At 41.3% G+C, this 15,987-nt stretch overlaps 2 protein-coding genes across 2 annotated transcripts in view; one reads left to right on the top strand and one right to left on the bottom strand.

Moving 5' to 3' along the window:
- The window catches only part of ADAMTS12 (ADAM metallopeptidase with thrombospondin type 1 motif 12), a 376,425-nt gene that overhangs the window by 238,721 nt on the left and 121,717 nt on the right, over window positions 1-15,987 (bottom strand). Inside the window, exon 3 of the mRNA XM_061129264.1 lies at window positions 5,594-5,744. Within this exon, the coding sequence (XP_060985247.1) occupies window positions 5,594-5,744 (151 nt within the window). The remainder of the gene's footprint in view (window positions 1-5,593; window positions 5,745-15,987) is intronic.
- On the top strand, window positions 9,733-10,060 carry LOC133046439 (ATP synthase subunit g, mitochondrial-like). Its single transcript, XM_061129265.1, has one exon. It carries the CDS (start codon window positions 9,733-9,735, stop codon window positions 10,042-10,044), a length of 312 nt encoding a protein of 103 aa, XP_060985248.1. The 3' UTR covers window positions 10,045-10,060.

The following is a 15,987-nucleotide window of genomic DNA, read 5'->3' as shown; positions in this document are numbered from 1 at the left end:
TAGGAAGTCTGCCAAATCTTGGGGATACACCTGTGAATGAGCAGACCTGATTTTTATCCTTGTTGAGCTTATTGCCTAGAGAAGGACACAGACAGACGTTCGTTATATGATAAAGCCCGTGGCAGGGCAAGTAGCTGGTGATAAAAGTCACAGGAGAGACACCTAATACAACAGAACCTAACACTGTTCTTTTGGCAGTCTAGAAGGTTTTCTAAAGGAAGCCGTGTGTGAGTCCTAGAGATAAATACTTCTGAGGCAGTAAGGCACTGGGGAGAACATGTTTCTGAAGAAGGGCTCTAAGTGCAAAGACTGGAGGCAATGAAAAGCAAAGCTTCTTTGAGATAAACAGTAGTTCAGGATGGCACAGACTATACTTGGAATGACAAGAGGTGAAACTGGAGAAACAGGCAAAAGTCACACAGAGAAGGAGATCCTAAAACTCACTTAACAGCTGGGTCTGTATCCTGAGGGCACGCTGGCAGACTTTTAGCACAGGAAAGAGATGAACTGATCTGCTTTAGAAATATTTCTCTGGCTTCTAATGGATGAGATCAAGGGTGGGGAGACTTCAGTGATCCAAGTGAAAGCTTACGATGCTGAAGGCAGACATATTTAGAAAACTATTTAGGTAGCAGAAATGACAAGACTTGGTAATGTGTGTTGATTGAAGGCTTGAATCAAAGAAGAAAACCCAGGAGTTTGTTTGCCACACAGACCTTTAAGCTAGAGACTGAGTCGTTCATTTTTTAGGGACAGTACCACGGTCCTGTAAGGGTCATTGATGGCTCCAGCCATAAGCACACCAGAGTGGGATGCAGCAATGAGACAGCCCTCCCCATCTCTGCAGGCAGCAGGAGGGAGCCAGAGGTGGGCCAGAACAGATAAATCTCCTCCCAGCCTCACTGAAGGTACATGGAAACACAAGGATGACCAAGGGCAAAGCTAGGAGCTACTTCTCATCAAGATACCTTGTGTGTGTGTCCCTACAGCGTTGTGGGAAGGGAAAAGTAGTTTAACAGCTAACTACTACTCACATAACATTTCTTCTGTGATCTGAATGAGAAGGAAGTCCAAAGGAGAGGAGACACGTATGTATGTATGGCTGATTCATTTCACTGTACAGTAAAAACGAACGTAACACTGTAAAGCAACTATACTCCAATAAAAATTCATTTTTAAAAAGGAATCAGATTTCTAAGGAAAAAAAACCTTCTGCTGTATGAGAGAATCACCTTTTAGCTGAACGTGATCCTTTGTTCTTATTGATCCAAATCCCTTTTCTAGCCTAGAATGCACTCCCCTGTGTCCTTTGCCTTCCAAATTCTACCCCAACTTCAGCACAGTCCCACTCATTCTGACAACATATGTCCAGCACAGAGCACCTGGAAGAGATTACATGAACAGATGCCATGCTTCCTAGGGAAGCTGTTTCCTGTTTAGGGAATGGGAATGTATGAACCTGAAATGAGTCAAAAAATTGTCAAGTGCTGAGAAAATGCAAAGAAAGAAACTACCATGGTGAGGTCTGGCTAATGAATAAGGGCTTTTGACTGGATAAATAAGTATCTCATCACTACAGAGAAACATTCCTAAAGTGTTAGTGCTCTGAATTCCTACAGTCTTGGTCTTGGATTTTACTAAGCAAACAAAACTAACCAGGCTACCATTTTATTTTCCCAAAGAAGTCTTTCCCCAAGTTCTTTCCAATAATTGTTTCATTCCTCTCACTGGTAAAAGCTAGAAGCACTTTGCCAATCCTCCTATCAGTCCTGAAAGACAGGTCATCAAAAATAAACATCATTTCACTAAAAGAAAAATTAAAACTATTGAATAACAATTAAAAATTTAACTACCTCATAGCAAGGCAAAGCATGGATCACTGTAGAGTAGCTATAATCATATGGCAATTAGGAATTCAAGAAATTCAAGATAAGCCTCAAGCTGGTTGTACCAACCAAGAAAACGTGCTGTTAGCCGAGGAAAATTAACAGTGCATTTTAGACACAACAGAAAGTATGGTGATTGCTTAGATCATCAACTCACGGAATTTCCATTAAATCAGAACAAAACTATAAACAATACCCCCCCAAACACACAATATCAGATTAGTGATCTGATATGCTAATTCCAATGAGCAACTGTTAATGCTATTATAATATTTAACATTTGTACAGACTACTTAGACAGGAACATTTCCAAATGACTTAGATGAGAAATCCACCCAAGACTTCAATATGGTGGACTAGATACTCCAAAAAATCTCTCCCAGTATTAAGCCTCTAACAAAGATTACAGCATTTAAAAGGGAGGCTAAAAAATCCTCAGAGGCCATAAATCAAAAAGAAGTCAGCTGAAATTCAGGAGAAAAGTAAAATATGCAGGGTGATGATCTTTTTTGTCAATTCGCCTTGGCTACAGTCTTATTTATTCAGACAAACACTAATCTGGGTGTTACTGTGAAGGCATTTTGCTGTTGTTGTTTAGTTGCCAAGTCATGTCCAACTCTTTAACCCCATACACTTTAGCCACCAGGCTCCTCTGTTCATGGGATTTCCCAGCAAGAATACTGAAGTGGGTTGCCATTTCCTTCTGCAGGGGATCTTCCTGACCCAGGGATCAAACCTGGGTCTCCTACATTAGTAGGCAGATTCTTTACCGCTGAGCCAGCTGGGAATACTGAAGGCATTTTGTAACTGTAATCGAAGTCCATAATCAGTTGAATTTAAGATTATTCTTGATAATCTAGTAGGCCGGATTCAATCAGTCAAAAGACCTTAAAGGCAGAGCTGAGACTTCCCAGATGAAGAAATTCTGTCCATGGACAGGTATTTCAGCCTATGGATGAGAGCAGCAGCCTGCCCTTCCTGCCAATTGATTCTGGATTTGCCTAGCCAGCCCCCCAGTATCATGTAAAAAATTTCTTGCAAGAAACCTCTTAACAGATACTTGCTATTGGTTCTGCTTCCCTGGCTGACCCCTGATAGGTGCATGGAGCTCCCCTATTTCTGCTCTGGAAAGAAGATGCAAGTTTAGGACCCCCCTACGTGAAAAGCCAGATTAGGATCCATTAAGTGAAAAAGTGAACCCAGAAACAAAGAAACAAGTATGCAAACCTAAACTTGGCTCTCTGAGCTTCAACTCTGAGTAGAGGGCGGGAAACTACTCCTGGAGCTTCTACAGCCACAAACCATAGATTTGGGGCCCGACTTCACAATGGAATATGTGTAAGTTCACCAGTAAGCAGAGAAAGATACCATTCCACATTCACTAGACTGGCAAAATTTATAAATGAGAATATCAGGTATTAGACAGAATATGTAACAATGGGAACTGCTATATTCACTGCTCCTGAACAACTTTGGAAAGCAATTTTACATCTGGTAAAGTCACAGATGTATATACCCTATGAGACATTGCTTTCATTGCATACTAGCTATATACCCTGGAAAACCCTATGAGCCTGTGTTCTTAAAAAAAACATGTACAAGATGATCTGTGCAATATAATGTATAATAGCCCCAAACTGGAAGCAGTTCAGATCCATTCACAGAAGGCCAGTCCAAGTGAAACTCACATAATGTGAGTGTCTACAACAGAAAAAAAAAAAAGGAATTACAGCTACATGTCCTGGCACAAACACAACGTGGTGGAACACAAAGTCCAATGCATATATTAAGATTTCATTTCCTTTCATGATCTTACCACGTACTTTAAAGATAAAATCTGGACTGGATCTCTGTCCTAAATCCAGGCTGATGCTCTTCAGACCAAGGTCTAATTCTACCCACAGAATCTTGGAGAGCACCAGACATAAAGTGTTGGTACCCAACAGACACCCAACAGATACTGTTGACTAGATGAATAGTTTCTGACCATAAAAACACACGCCAGGAACCAGATCCTGTGTTTCCAGCCAAGTGTCCTGATGTATGAAATCTCAAAACCTGACTTTACTTCCTTGGACCCCTTTCTGCCATAGATGACCCTGCAGCTGTTGTTATCTAACCTGATTCCACTTCCCCAGCTTCCAAAAACCAGACTCCCCCCAGATACTTCCATCTAAGCTCCACTCAAGTCCCAGTATGATATGTTCCCACCAAAATCCCAAAGAGAAGGGAGCTTGTCAATGTCAATAAAATGAGGCTTTGAAATTTGCTCTAGATTTAATTCCAGCAATCTGTACTTTCCCATCATTTAACATGGAATCCAGAAGGATGAACAAGAACTTTGACAGGGCTCAGGAAATATAACACTTAGAACAGCAAACAAAACTCATTAAGAAATTTCAGTTCAAACTGATCAAATTGATAACAAAATAACATCACATTAAAGGTCTGGGTTGATTTCATTGGGCCATATTAAAAGAGACTGTGAAATTCCCGAGTACCTTTCTATTTGGGAAATAAACATAAGTGAAGACACATTTTGGGGAAAGTGATTCACTTTCTCTCCTGAAGTCCTAGAATACTTTTAAACTACATCTTTTTATTCAATATCAGGGGTGTTCCTGCTTTGAACATTACAAAGATAGAATACTTTCCACAAGAAAAGCTGATCTTTCTCGAGATAATCACAGTAATTCGATCTGGCAGCACCGATCTCCCTAAGCACTAGGTATACCTTAATGTGGGCTAATGACATGGCTAGTGTCAGTGAATTCCAGGGTAACACGGTACAAGATCACTGCAATTACCTGGCTCAGAGAGACCAGCACATTTCAATATGCCAAGATTTTAAAGTTCCAAATGTCAAGCATACTTTGAGAATAATTGCCAGCACATTAACTTATTCTGCAGTCTCTAGCTGTCATGTAAATACTGCATTTCGCTTACGGTCTTAGGAAAGGAGATAGTCACAAAGAACTGACACTTCCTCCACATCTAGAAGCCTCACATTTCTTTTCTTCTTTTTACCAGTGTTATGTGGACTGGATGCACTCTACATTCTAGATTCATCTGTGTGGCTACAAGTCACTCTTCATTTCATTTTAATGATTTACTGAATTTCTACTTTGCACCTATACTATGTTATATACTGTTTGGGGGAGGGAGTTCCTACTCTAATGAAGCTGTGCAAATAGTTGATGGAACAAGATTTATATTCAAGGAAGACTTCAGCCAAAAGAATCTTAGCTGAATTCATTATCTGATAACATGTTGGTATTTTTTCAGTTTCTCTTCACATATCATTATCAGCATCATCAAATATTTAAATCTGCCTTGCATATACAGATATGACAAGCTGTCTAGTAATATTCCACATTAATGTGTTATAACATTGCTGATACTGAAAAGCACGGTCTCTAAACTATCTTCCTCTAAGGAATTAAAGAGAGACTAAAAAAAAATTCAGCATTATTAATACCATATAAATATCATCAACCAATGTGGCAAGGATGTAGGAGATTCCTTTCCCCTTTCCTGTTAAGGATACAGACTTGAGTACAGAGAAGTGAAATGTATAAGGGTACATATTTTCTGGCCACAGAGTGGGGAAGAGAAAACAGATTTGAATAATAACAGGTCACATAAATAAAAGAAAAAAATAGAGCAAAACAAACTCCCCCATCCAGTGAGGAGATCAAGTACAATACCCTTTAATCCACAGGTTGGCTCCTTCATCTCTGGGATGCCTCGCCTCTGCCTCCTGTATATGACGTGTGGGTGGTACTCTCCCTCAGCCAGAGGATGCTTTTTGACAGGCTCAATGAAAAAGTCTCCATGTGGTAGATGGAAAAATCCAGTCTGTAAATACATGAAAGACAAAGGTTTTATTTGAGTCCATTCTTTATTTGGACAAAGAAAATTCATAAAGTGAAAATTATATAGATAGGATGACCTCTGAAACTCAGAAGACTTTCATAGTCTGCCATTTCATCTCACAGAAGAGCGACACATAAATAATTCAGTGAAATGTCTTCATAGTCATAGTTATTAAATGTTTGAGGGTCATGAGCCCTTTGAGACACTAATGAAAAAAGTGTACATACACACACATAGCCAAAGGTAGCAAACAATTTTTCGGGTTTGTGGATTGCCTCTACCCCTCAAACCCATTGCTGGTTATCTATAAATCTCAAATTAGGAACAGGGCTTCCTGGCTGCTCGGTTATGGAACTTGTAGTTCCTATTTCATGGACATTTTGGGGAAACATTGATCTGTATGTGGGTAGCCCAGCTACATGCTCACATGTGGTTTCATCTTATTTGTTTATTTAGTTTTGACTGCACTAGGTCTACATTGCTGTGTGCCAGCCTTCTCTCATCATGATGAGCAGAGGCTACTTTCTAATTGCAGCATGTGGGCTTCTCATTGCTATGGCTTCTCTCTCTTGTTGCAGAGCATAGGTTCTAGGGTGTGAGGGCTTCAGTAGTTGTCGAGTATGGGCTCTAGGGCTCAGGGTCAATAGCTGTGGTGCACAAGTTTAGTTGCCCCATGGCATGTGATATCTTTCCGGACCAGGGATTGAACCCATGTCCCCAGCACTGACAGGCAGATTCTCAACCACTGGACCACCAGGCAAGTCCCATGGTGGTTTGACTTGAAGTGTTTAATGCCATTCTGCTCTCAAGGAAACAAAGAAATATAATGAGTTCCTGATCTGAGACTTGAGTTTCCAGGAGTCTAAAGCAGGCACTCTCATCTCACAGATTCGGGAATTAGCAATAAGTTGGGAAATGATGGGCGATGAGTAACTCTTTCTGGAGGTCAGGTCTAGAAGAAGGGTAGTATAGCCGACAACTCTGTCTTCTCTTTGTGAAAGTTTCTGAGTGCCCATTTAAGATATTTAGAAGCTGCTTTGCCAATGACCTCCTATGACAGACTTAACGCTCAGGATCTGAATTCTATGTTGATGAAAAAGATGGCTTGCCGCAGACACCCTGTTTGCAGCATCACAGTGGAGTGACCAAGAGTTCAGGCTTTGGAATCAGCCTGTGTTCACATTTCAGCTTCTCCACTTTTTAGCTCTGTGATGTGGGACAGATGATTTACTCAGTTTGAGCTTTCTCAACTGAAAAATGAGGATAACCAAGGGATGCCATAAAGATTAAATGAGTTAATAATTGCAAAGTTCCTAGAAAAGGGTATGGCCTACAGTCTTCTCTGTTTTTAGACTCTTTTCAGATGTCAGATTTCATGTCTTTTCATTGTCTTAGGGTCTCCAGAGTCAACTTTAACAGTTCAATGAATATTGTTTACAAAAATAAACCTGGAAAGTTTGAGGTGAGAACAACGGTGAACAGGTCCCAAAGTTCAAGGTTGCTCGTCACATCTCAGCAAGCCGGGGCTGCTCTGCTCCGTAGGTGAGTCTGAAGATAAGCTGAGTGCACCCCCTGTCCTCACCCCAGGTTAGGAAGCAAAAAGGGTTCCATGAAGGGAAATGCTCTCTGTTGAACAGGCTTTGACTTTGGGGTCTTTCCAAAATGGTTGCCTCACTGTTGTTACTGTTCAGTCACTAAATCGTGTCAGACTCCTTGTGACCCCACGGACTGCAGCACACCAGGCTTCCCTGTCCTTCACTGTCTTTCAGGGTTTGCTCAAACTCATGTCCACCAAGTCGGTGATGCCATCCCACCATCTCATCCTCTGTCAGCCCCTTCTCCTCCTGCCCTCAATCTTTCTCAGCATCAGGGACTTTTCCAATGAGTCGATTCTTCATACCAGTAATATAACCAGATCTGAATATACAAACCTCACACCTTATTTTGATTACTCATTTTTAAATATCTTTGATAATAAGGAGAATACAAAAAACAAAATTTACTGAAGTCATAAGGACAGCTGTGTGACCTTGAATAGGTCACTCAACCTGTAAAATGTAGATAATGCCTACCACCTCACAGGGCTGTGAGGAGGAGCAAATGAACTGAGGCTTATCAAAGTGCCACGCAAACAGCTTTACAAACGCACAGTGATGATATTTTAACTACCAACTCCAATAGCTGACATCTGATTTCAAATTTGCTCACATTTGCTGACAGTTTTTTTTTTTTTTTCCTCAGCATCTTTCTTTGAGAAAAAAAAACCTCTGGGACAGGAAGCATTGACAAGGTCCAGACCGTAAAGTAGCTAGAAACAGACTTATGTAGGGCTGAGATTGGGTTTTATTTCTACTCTGAGGCAAAGACCAGGGACATGAAGAGACAGTGGACCTCTTGCAAATGGAGCTCATTTGTTCCACGGAAATGAAATAGAAGGCAAGGACTCCTCGGGCGTGGCTGGTGTGCAGTCCATTGTGCAACTTCCATCAATCTAATACTAAAGCCTTTGAAGAAAAAAAAAGTAACAGCAACAAGAAGGATGTACTGGTATTTCTCCAGCCTCAAATTTTGGACCCAAGTGGTTCAGAAGAAACAGATGGGACTGCGGTTGCGAACACAATAACTGTTTTACGGGCAACATGAATGAGGGTGCCCAAAAGTCAAATGAGCATTTTCTTAACTGCTTCCTTTCATTTACATGTCAGAAGTTACCAGATCAATTTATTTCTCCCCATGGTGATGAAGACAATAAGATGAACATAATCTGAAATCAAGAACAGAAAAAAGTTGATTTGGGATAAAGATGTATGCAAGACACTCAATTATAGTACATAGATCACTGGGAAAGATATCACCTGTGGCCCACTATATACACAGGAAAGAAGATAAAATCAGACCACCCAAATCACCCTTCTTGATGATCAATCTGTACCTGTCACATGGCCAGCCCAGGGCTAAGATGCCTAAGAGGGGCAGTGACCCCTGCCCTCAAGGTTTATAACCTGGCCAGGAAGACAAGACTGACTTCCAAAAAATAGCAGAAAGGAGAAAAGCAAAGACCTAGAATTTTTGTGTTGAAAAAGGGTATAGTGCTCACATGTCCCAAGAGGTTGGCCCATGACCTCTGGGCCTAGAGGCCAGCCCTTAAGTCCTGTATCACAGTCCCTTCCCGACCAAACACAGCATCCTTGTAGAAGGTGGGGGATGCATCTCCCTAAGTGCCGCAGATTCCAGTGCTGTGGTCCAGGAGAGGCAAAGGCCTCTAAATGCTTTTAGAGGGCATAGACAGAAGACTGAACTATAGTCTCCAATAAACCTGGTCCAGTCCTAAAGCCACATGACAACCTGCCAGAATTATTAACTTTTAATTTTTCTGTTGCTGGGTTGTAAGAGGAAGAACAACTTTCTATCATTTAATACATAGCCAGGACCTTAAGTCAGAAGTCAGGGGATGACAGAAGCCACAAAACACAGAAATGAGACCACTGGGAAGATTAGTCCAGGAATAACCTCCCCCACCTGCCGTGATGCCAAGAGCTCCCTGACTGGCCCCCATGGAGCCAAAAGGGAGTATAACTGGTAATGTCACTGATTCACAGATTCTACATACTAGTCTTAGCAGCCTTAGATAAAGCTCAAGCCAGAAACACATATCTGGTTCATCCACCTGTTAGTCACCCTTATGCCAGTCAGGTATTGTTAACAATCAGATCTGGTCTCTACCTCCTAGAACAATGCTGTCAAATAGAACTTCCTGCAATGACAGAGATGTTCTACATCTGCAATGTTCAATTCGATAGCCACTAGCCTCATGTGTCTGCTGAGCACTTGATCTGTGGCTAATGTAACAGTGGAACTGAATTCTTAACTTCATTAAACTCTAATTATTATCTTTAAACAGGCCTAGGCGCTTCCGGGCGGGTGACATTCAGCCGGCCAGTCAGGGCGACGGGCTCTCTGTCCTAGGACCATGGCCCAGTTTGTCTGTAATCTCGTGGAGAAGGCCCCGGCGCTGGTCAACGCTGCTGTGACTTACTCGAAGCTTCGATTGGCCATGCTTTGGTACTATGCCAAGGTTGAGCTGGTTCCTCCAGCCCCTGCTGAGATCCCTACAGCAATTCAGAGCTTGAAAAAAATTATCAACAGTGCTAAAACCAGTAGCTTCAAACAGCTCACTGTTAAGGAAGCTCTACTGAATGGTTTGGTGGCCACTGAGATGTGGATGTGGTTTTATGTTGGCGAGATCATAGGCAAGCGTGGCATCATTGGCTATGATGTTTGAAGACCAATTTTTAACATGTGATTGTATTTGCTTTATTATTCAAGTGTTCTTGGACCATGTGTGAGCAGACTGCTATTTGAATAAAATAAGATGATGTGTCAGAAAAAATAAATAAATAAATAAACAGCCCTAGGTGATTAATAGCTACCATATGTGTGTGTGTGTGTGTGTGTGTGTGTGTGTGTGTGTTAGTTGCTCAGTCGTGGCCGACTCCATGATAGTATGGACTGTAGCCTGCCAGGCTCCTCTGTCCATGGGATTCTGAACAGCATATATCTAGAGCGTGGCTGACTAGTGAAGGAAAGGGATCCATACACATTTACATAACACAGTGACAGGTGCTGGAATCAAGGGCAAATCTGAAGACTTGTTTTAAAAACAAGCTGCAAATATGTGACATTTCACTGATCACAGTTTGTTTTCTGTAATCAAGCCAATCAGGAGCCAGCTTAGAAACACCAGAAATGTATGCATTACATACAGACTTCAGAGAATTGAAGGAGGCAACCAGGTATAAAAAATACAACACTTACCAAGGTTAAAATGAATCATCAGAACAATTTGGCAGGACAAGGGCTGTGTGAAGGAGCTGCCACCATCCTGAGGCCAGATCAGAAGGGATATGAAGGTACCAGGAAAAGCCTGGGACTGGGGTTGTGATCAGACAGCATCAAAAGCCCAGCTGTACTTCTAGAAGGAGCTGTTCCCATGAGAGCCCTAGAATATCAACCTACAAGTCCTCATACTTCTCTGATGCTCGTAAGAGGAAACTGTCCAGACCCTAATATATACAAGATCATATACCAATCACTGGCTGTCAGTTCAGAGGCTAAGTAGTAGAAAAAAATATCCTGTCATTGAAAAATTGACGAGATGGGTTCAAAAAATATATACGATCAAAAAGTTATGATGGTTTAATTGAAAGCACGAGCTACAGTCAAATTGGGCTTCCCACATGGTACTAGTGGTAAAGAACCTGCCTGCCAATGCAGGAGACATAACAGACGCAGGAAGATCCCCTGGAGAAGGGCATGGCAACCCACTCCAGTATTCTTGCCTGGAGAATCCCATGGACAGAGGAGCCTGGTGGGCTACCGTCCACAGGGTCACACAGAGTCCGACATGACTGAAGCAACTTAGCATGCCCAGCACACACAGTCAAACTAGCTAATACGTAGAGCCTCAGTTTTTTCATCTGTAAAATGGGTTAAAATCTATCTTAATTAGCATGGAACTATCACAGACATTTTATATAAAATGCCTAGCAGAAGGCTTGACATACATATGGTAGGTAGTCATAAATGTACAGTAGCTCATTTTATCATAGCATCATCTGCAGTGGACATGAATATAAAGGAGTGACTGAAAGCAGTTATTCTCATGTTCAGCCTTTTGTTTCATCTCTTAGCTGCAAGTTCTCTCGGCTTCAGTTTTCTCACGTGAAACATATAAATAGTGGTAGTAACTTGCTAATTAGCTTATTAAAAGGTGTCATGTGTATTAAATGAGTTAGTATAAAGTGCTTGGACAAGTGTCAGCACACAGCATGTATCTAATAAATGTGAGTTATTAGTTATTACGATAGTCTAAGGAAAATTCATCCCAGATGCCTGACGTGATGATTTATGTGTCACTGCAACATACTACAAGGTGCCCAGGTTACACATTATTTCTTGAGTCTGTCTGTGAGGGTGTTTCCAGATGTCATTAGCATGTAAATCAGTGGACTCAGTAGACTGTTGTCCCCAATGTGGGTGGGTATCACTCAATTTCTTCAGGGTCAGATCATCTCTGGCCCTCAGACTAGAGTTGACACCATCAGCTATCCTGGTTGTCAGGCCTTCAGCCACGGACCAAATTACACCATGACTGTCCTGGTTCTCCAGCTTGTAGGTGACAGATTGTGCAATTTCTCAGCCTCCATAATTGTCTGAGCCAGTTCTTCATAATAATTACATTAATTAGGGGAGAATGAGTGATGCCTGGATGTAAATTGAGCTGCCTAGAAAAATTTGAGAGGAGACAGACTGATAGATTTCTCTTTCTTGCTGTTTGATAGTCTTAGAGCTGGAAGCGATGGTGGAAGACTTCTCAAACTTCACACACCTCTCAGCCTGGGAGGCTGGCTTTCAGGGCATGTCTTAGGAATAATCAAGCCCAATTTCCAAACTGGGATTTCCTCAAATGAACCAAGGCTGAAATCTTCAAGAAACTTAATGTGAGTGTCAGCACATAGTATATACCTAATAAAGTCTCTAGGTCAACAGTGGGAGCCAGATCCGACCTTCCCCCTTCTCCTACTGGAAACAGAATAATCTACAGCAGAATTTGTGTTCCACTAGCAGAAAAGTCTGGGGACAGGGCTGAGTTCAACTCTCAACTCCAGCACGATTAAGCAAGGTAGCTTTACACAAGTAATTTAGTCTCTCTGAGCCTTGGTCTCCTCATCTCTAAAATGGGGATGACAACATATTCTTTGCTGAGGAATTTTGATGGAACAGAGTAAGGTAATTCTTATAAGGCCTTTCTGTCTTCATGGATTCCTTCAAAGTGATGTGCTTGGACTCTTCCCTGGGATTCAATCAATCATTTCCTTATCTTGTTGTTCAGTTGGTAAATCATATCCAACTCTTTGTGACCCCATGGACGGCAGCATGAAGCCTTCCCTGTCTTTCACTGTCTCCCAGAATTTGCTCAGATTCAGGTACATTGAGTCTGTTATCTGGCAGGCATGGTTAACATGGTTATTTTATGGTTGTCTCAGTTTTGAGTTTCAGAAGAAAACCTTCTGCTTACATAAGGGCAGAAAAGTTGCCTAGTAACCAATTTTCTTCATTTCTTACTTGACAGTATTTGGAACTGAGTACATTTATTCAGTTATAGTTCCCAAGAGCTCTCTCCACAGATTCACTATTTTTCTAATGGAAGATAGACAGATAGGTAGGACAGCCACTCAGCCCAATAAACTGGATTTTTAGAAATTTAAAATGTAACCACCAAAGAGAATGAGGCATCAGATGATCCACTTATTTCTAATTCTACTGTGCAAAAGAACCACATGGAAAGCGTATTAAAAACACATACACTGGGAAGCCTTATCCAGGTATTCTAGTTAGTAAGTTTATTTATTTATTTATTTTCATTTTCTCTCTCTCTTTTTTTTTTTTTTTTTTTTAAGTTGTGGTATGTGGAATCTAGTTCCCTAACCAGGAACAGAACCCAAACCCCCTGCACTGGGAGTGTGGAGTCTTAGCCACTGGACTACCAGGGAAGTCCTAGTTAGTAAGTTTGATGTGATACCCAGGAATCTGCATTTTAGCAAGCACCTTGGGGTTGTTGACAGATAATCCGTGTACTATACCTTGGAAAACACTACACTTTCCCCTTAGGTGGTGCTTGATTGCTTTTTAACTTCTCCCATCAACAAACAGGCATAACACTATGAATGTAATGAAATATTTGTAATGACTCTAATCAAACACTAGTTCATCTCAATCAAAAGAAGTTTCAGCAATAATGATTGTTGATTGCAGTTTATGAAGAATATTCCCTGAATCTGAGGTTTGCAGGGGAGGCCCATAACATTTTGGCAGATCAGGACACTTCAAAGATTAAAAAAAAAAAAGTTTAAATCATTCTAGGAAATAAGTGAATAAATGTTTTGGATTTGAAATGTGAAATAAATGTGAAATCATTTCACAGAATATGCAATCTGAAATAAGCTGGCCTGACACAAATCCTGATGAACCCTACCAAACCTACTATTCTCAAAAATTGAAAAGGGAATTTTTATCACATCTCAAACCATGTGTTCCCAGATAAGCCATCAGAATCAGAAAGATCATCTAAGAGCCTGTAGCAACCAAAAACTCATCAGAACTTCTCTGTTACGCTGTATTCAGGGACAGGCTGGGAGCCTCCTAATTGACAGTTTCACAAAATGGTCTTTCTACCCCATCATACACCTAAGGTCATTTCTGACTTCTCTTTCTCCCCAAAATCTTCTATCAGAAAAATTTTTATTTCTCAAAATTTCTCTATGTCTTTGCTTTTTTTTTTTTTTTTTTTGGTCTCTCTAAGCAGTAATCCATGTCTGTCAACTCTAGAAAATAAGTCCAACCAAAAGGAAGAGGGAAAAACAAAAACAAAAAAACAAAAAACAGCTAACACCTTGGGCACCCAGGAAACATGTTACTAGGGAGAACAAGTGAAAGCATTGTCTCCCACGGGGAGCAGAAAGCCATTAAGGTAGACTCAGCCGAGATACAGCACTATTTTTTTCATGATGCCCCAGCAGGCCGTCATTCTTGTCAGAAACTACCCTAAAGATGCAAAGCCCTCCCTAGGCTGTGGAGAACACGGCCCTGGTCCTGCTTCTCTCACTGTGACAATCCCTGATGGGCAATAATCCCCGATCAGGGAGAGCTCCCACCCATGGAAAGAGCACAGAGCCTGTCAAGACTGTTGCTATGGCCACCAAAGTGATTCTGAGCTGAAACAGAGCATTCCAGGGATGTTTACCAATGGCTCGGGGCCAAAGGGGGATGCCTGCTCTGGTGGATTGGTGATGCGAGCTGGCAAACCATGAGAGAATTTCATAGCATGTGAACTTCACTAAGTGCCACAGCAGAGAAAGGGAAAAAAATAAAGAGCAGGTCTCGTGTGAGATGCTAGAGACGTGAATGTGAGCATGAGGAAATATTTATATCCTCATTATATTCTAAAACGGAATTAAAGCAAGACTTGCCTTTCCACGGGCTCTTCATGAAAGAATAAGTCCACACTCATTGTCTCCACTTTATATGCCACACCAAACTCATAACTATAGTGGGACAAACTTATTTTAGTTATTTGTAATCTCCCACTACCCTGTAAGGAATGGGTCTGGATAACTTTAGTACTTTTCAACCAAGGGCAAAAGAAAAAAATCTTTTTTTTTTTTTTCTTTTAGAAAAAAAGAATAGAGTTCTACTATGAAAGTAGAATAGACTTTCACATCCTTGAAGACAACATTTAAGTGGTAGAGGAAGGGAAATAGCAACTGAGGAAGTCTTAAACAACTGTGTTTAAGAGAGAAGGGACAAGTTGGGAGTCCCAGAAATAACCCAGATGTAGACAAAGTGGCACCTGGAGAAGCAGAGGCTGGAAAGGAAAAAAAAAAAAGCCCACAGGAGAAGATGTATCAGCCAGTGGTCAATGAGAAAGACGTGCAAAATGAAAACGGGGATTTTTGCTAGCATCATAAAAAATGTACAGGGTAAACTCCTGTGTCTCTTCCACCTGTGAAACCTTCAATAAAACAAACACTGTTCTCTAATACTTTTTGTGACTAGAAATGCTGTATTCTCCATCATAGAAGGTACAAGAAGAAAAGACAGTCAGTAAATGATACATATGAGGAACCTCTTTTCCTCTTTAGGTAGAGGGTAAAATCATCTGCTTGAGGCAAGCAGGAAAGGTGTCTATAAAACTGCTCTGAAGAATGGGAGAAGCCACCAGCCTTTGATGGAGCCCAGTTGAAGTCTCAGCTGAGACTGCGAGCCACTGAAAAGCAAGTCAAAGGAAATGACAACGGGTCAAATGCAGAAGAGGTCGTGATCAGAAAGAGGAGTATTAAAGTTTAAGCATTTAGAGTTTATAATGTAAGTGTGGAGTGGTAGAATGAATCTAGCCCCCAAAAGACATGCACAGCCTAACCCCTGGCACCTGTGAGTAGGTTACTTTACATGGTGCATGGGACTTTGCAGATGTAATTAAGTTAAGGATCTTGAGAGAGGGAGACTGTTGACCCACAGTAATCAGGAGAGTCCTATAAGAGGGAGGCAGGAAGATCAGAATGAGTAGTGGGGGAGGTAATGACAAAAGCAAGAAGTTGTAATGAGGTGAGGAAGGGGCTGCAAGCCAAGGAACAGAGGTGGCCTCTAGAAACTGAAAAAGGTAAAA

This window comes from Dama dama, chromosome 25 (genome assembly GCF_033118175.1).
Source record: "Dama dama isolate Ldn47 chromosome 25, ASM3311817v1, whole genome shotgun sequence".
Classification (NCBI taxonomy): domain Eukaryota; kingdom Metazoa; phylum Chordata; class Mammalia; order Artiodactyla; family Cervidae; genus Dama; species Dama dama.
Note: the sequence above shows the minus strand (reverse complement) of the source record. Positions and strands in the feature narration are given on the sequence as shown.

Coding starts and splice junctions, on each gene's coding strand:
- LOC133046439 (XM_061129265.1), top strand. CDS start 9,733: ATGGCCCAGTTTGTCTGTAATCTCGTGGAGAAGGCCCCGGCGCTGGTC.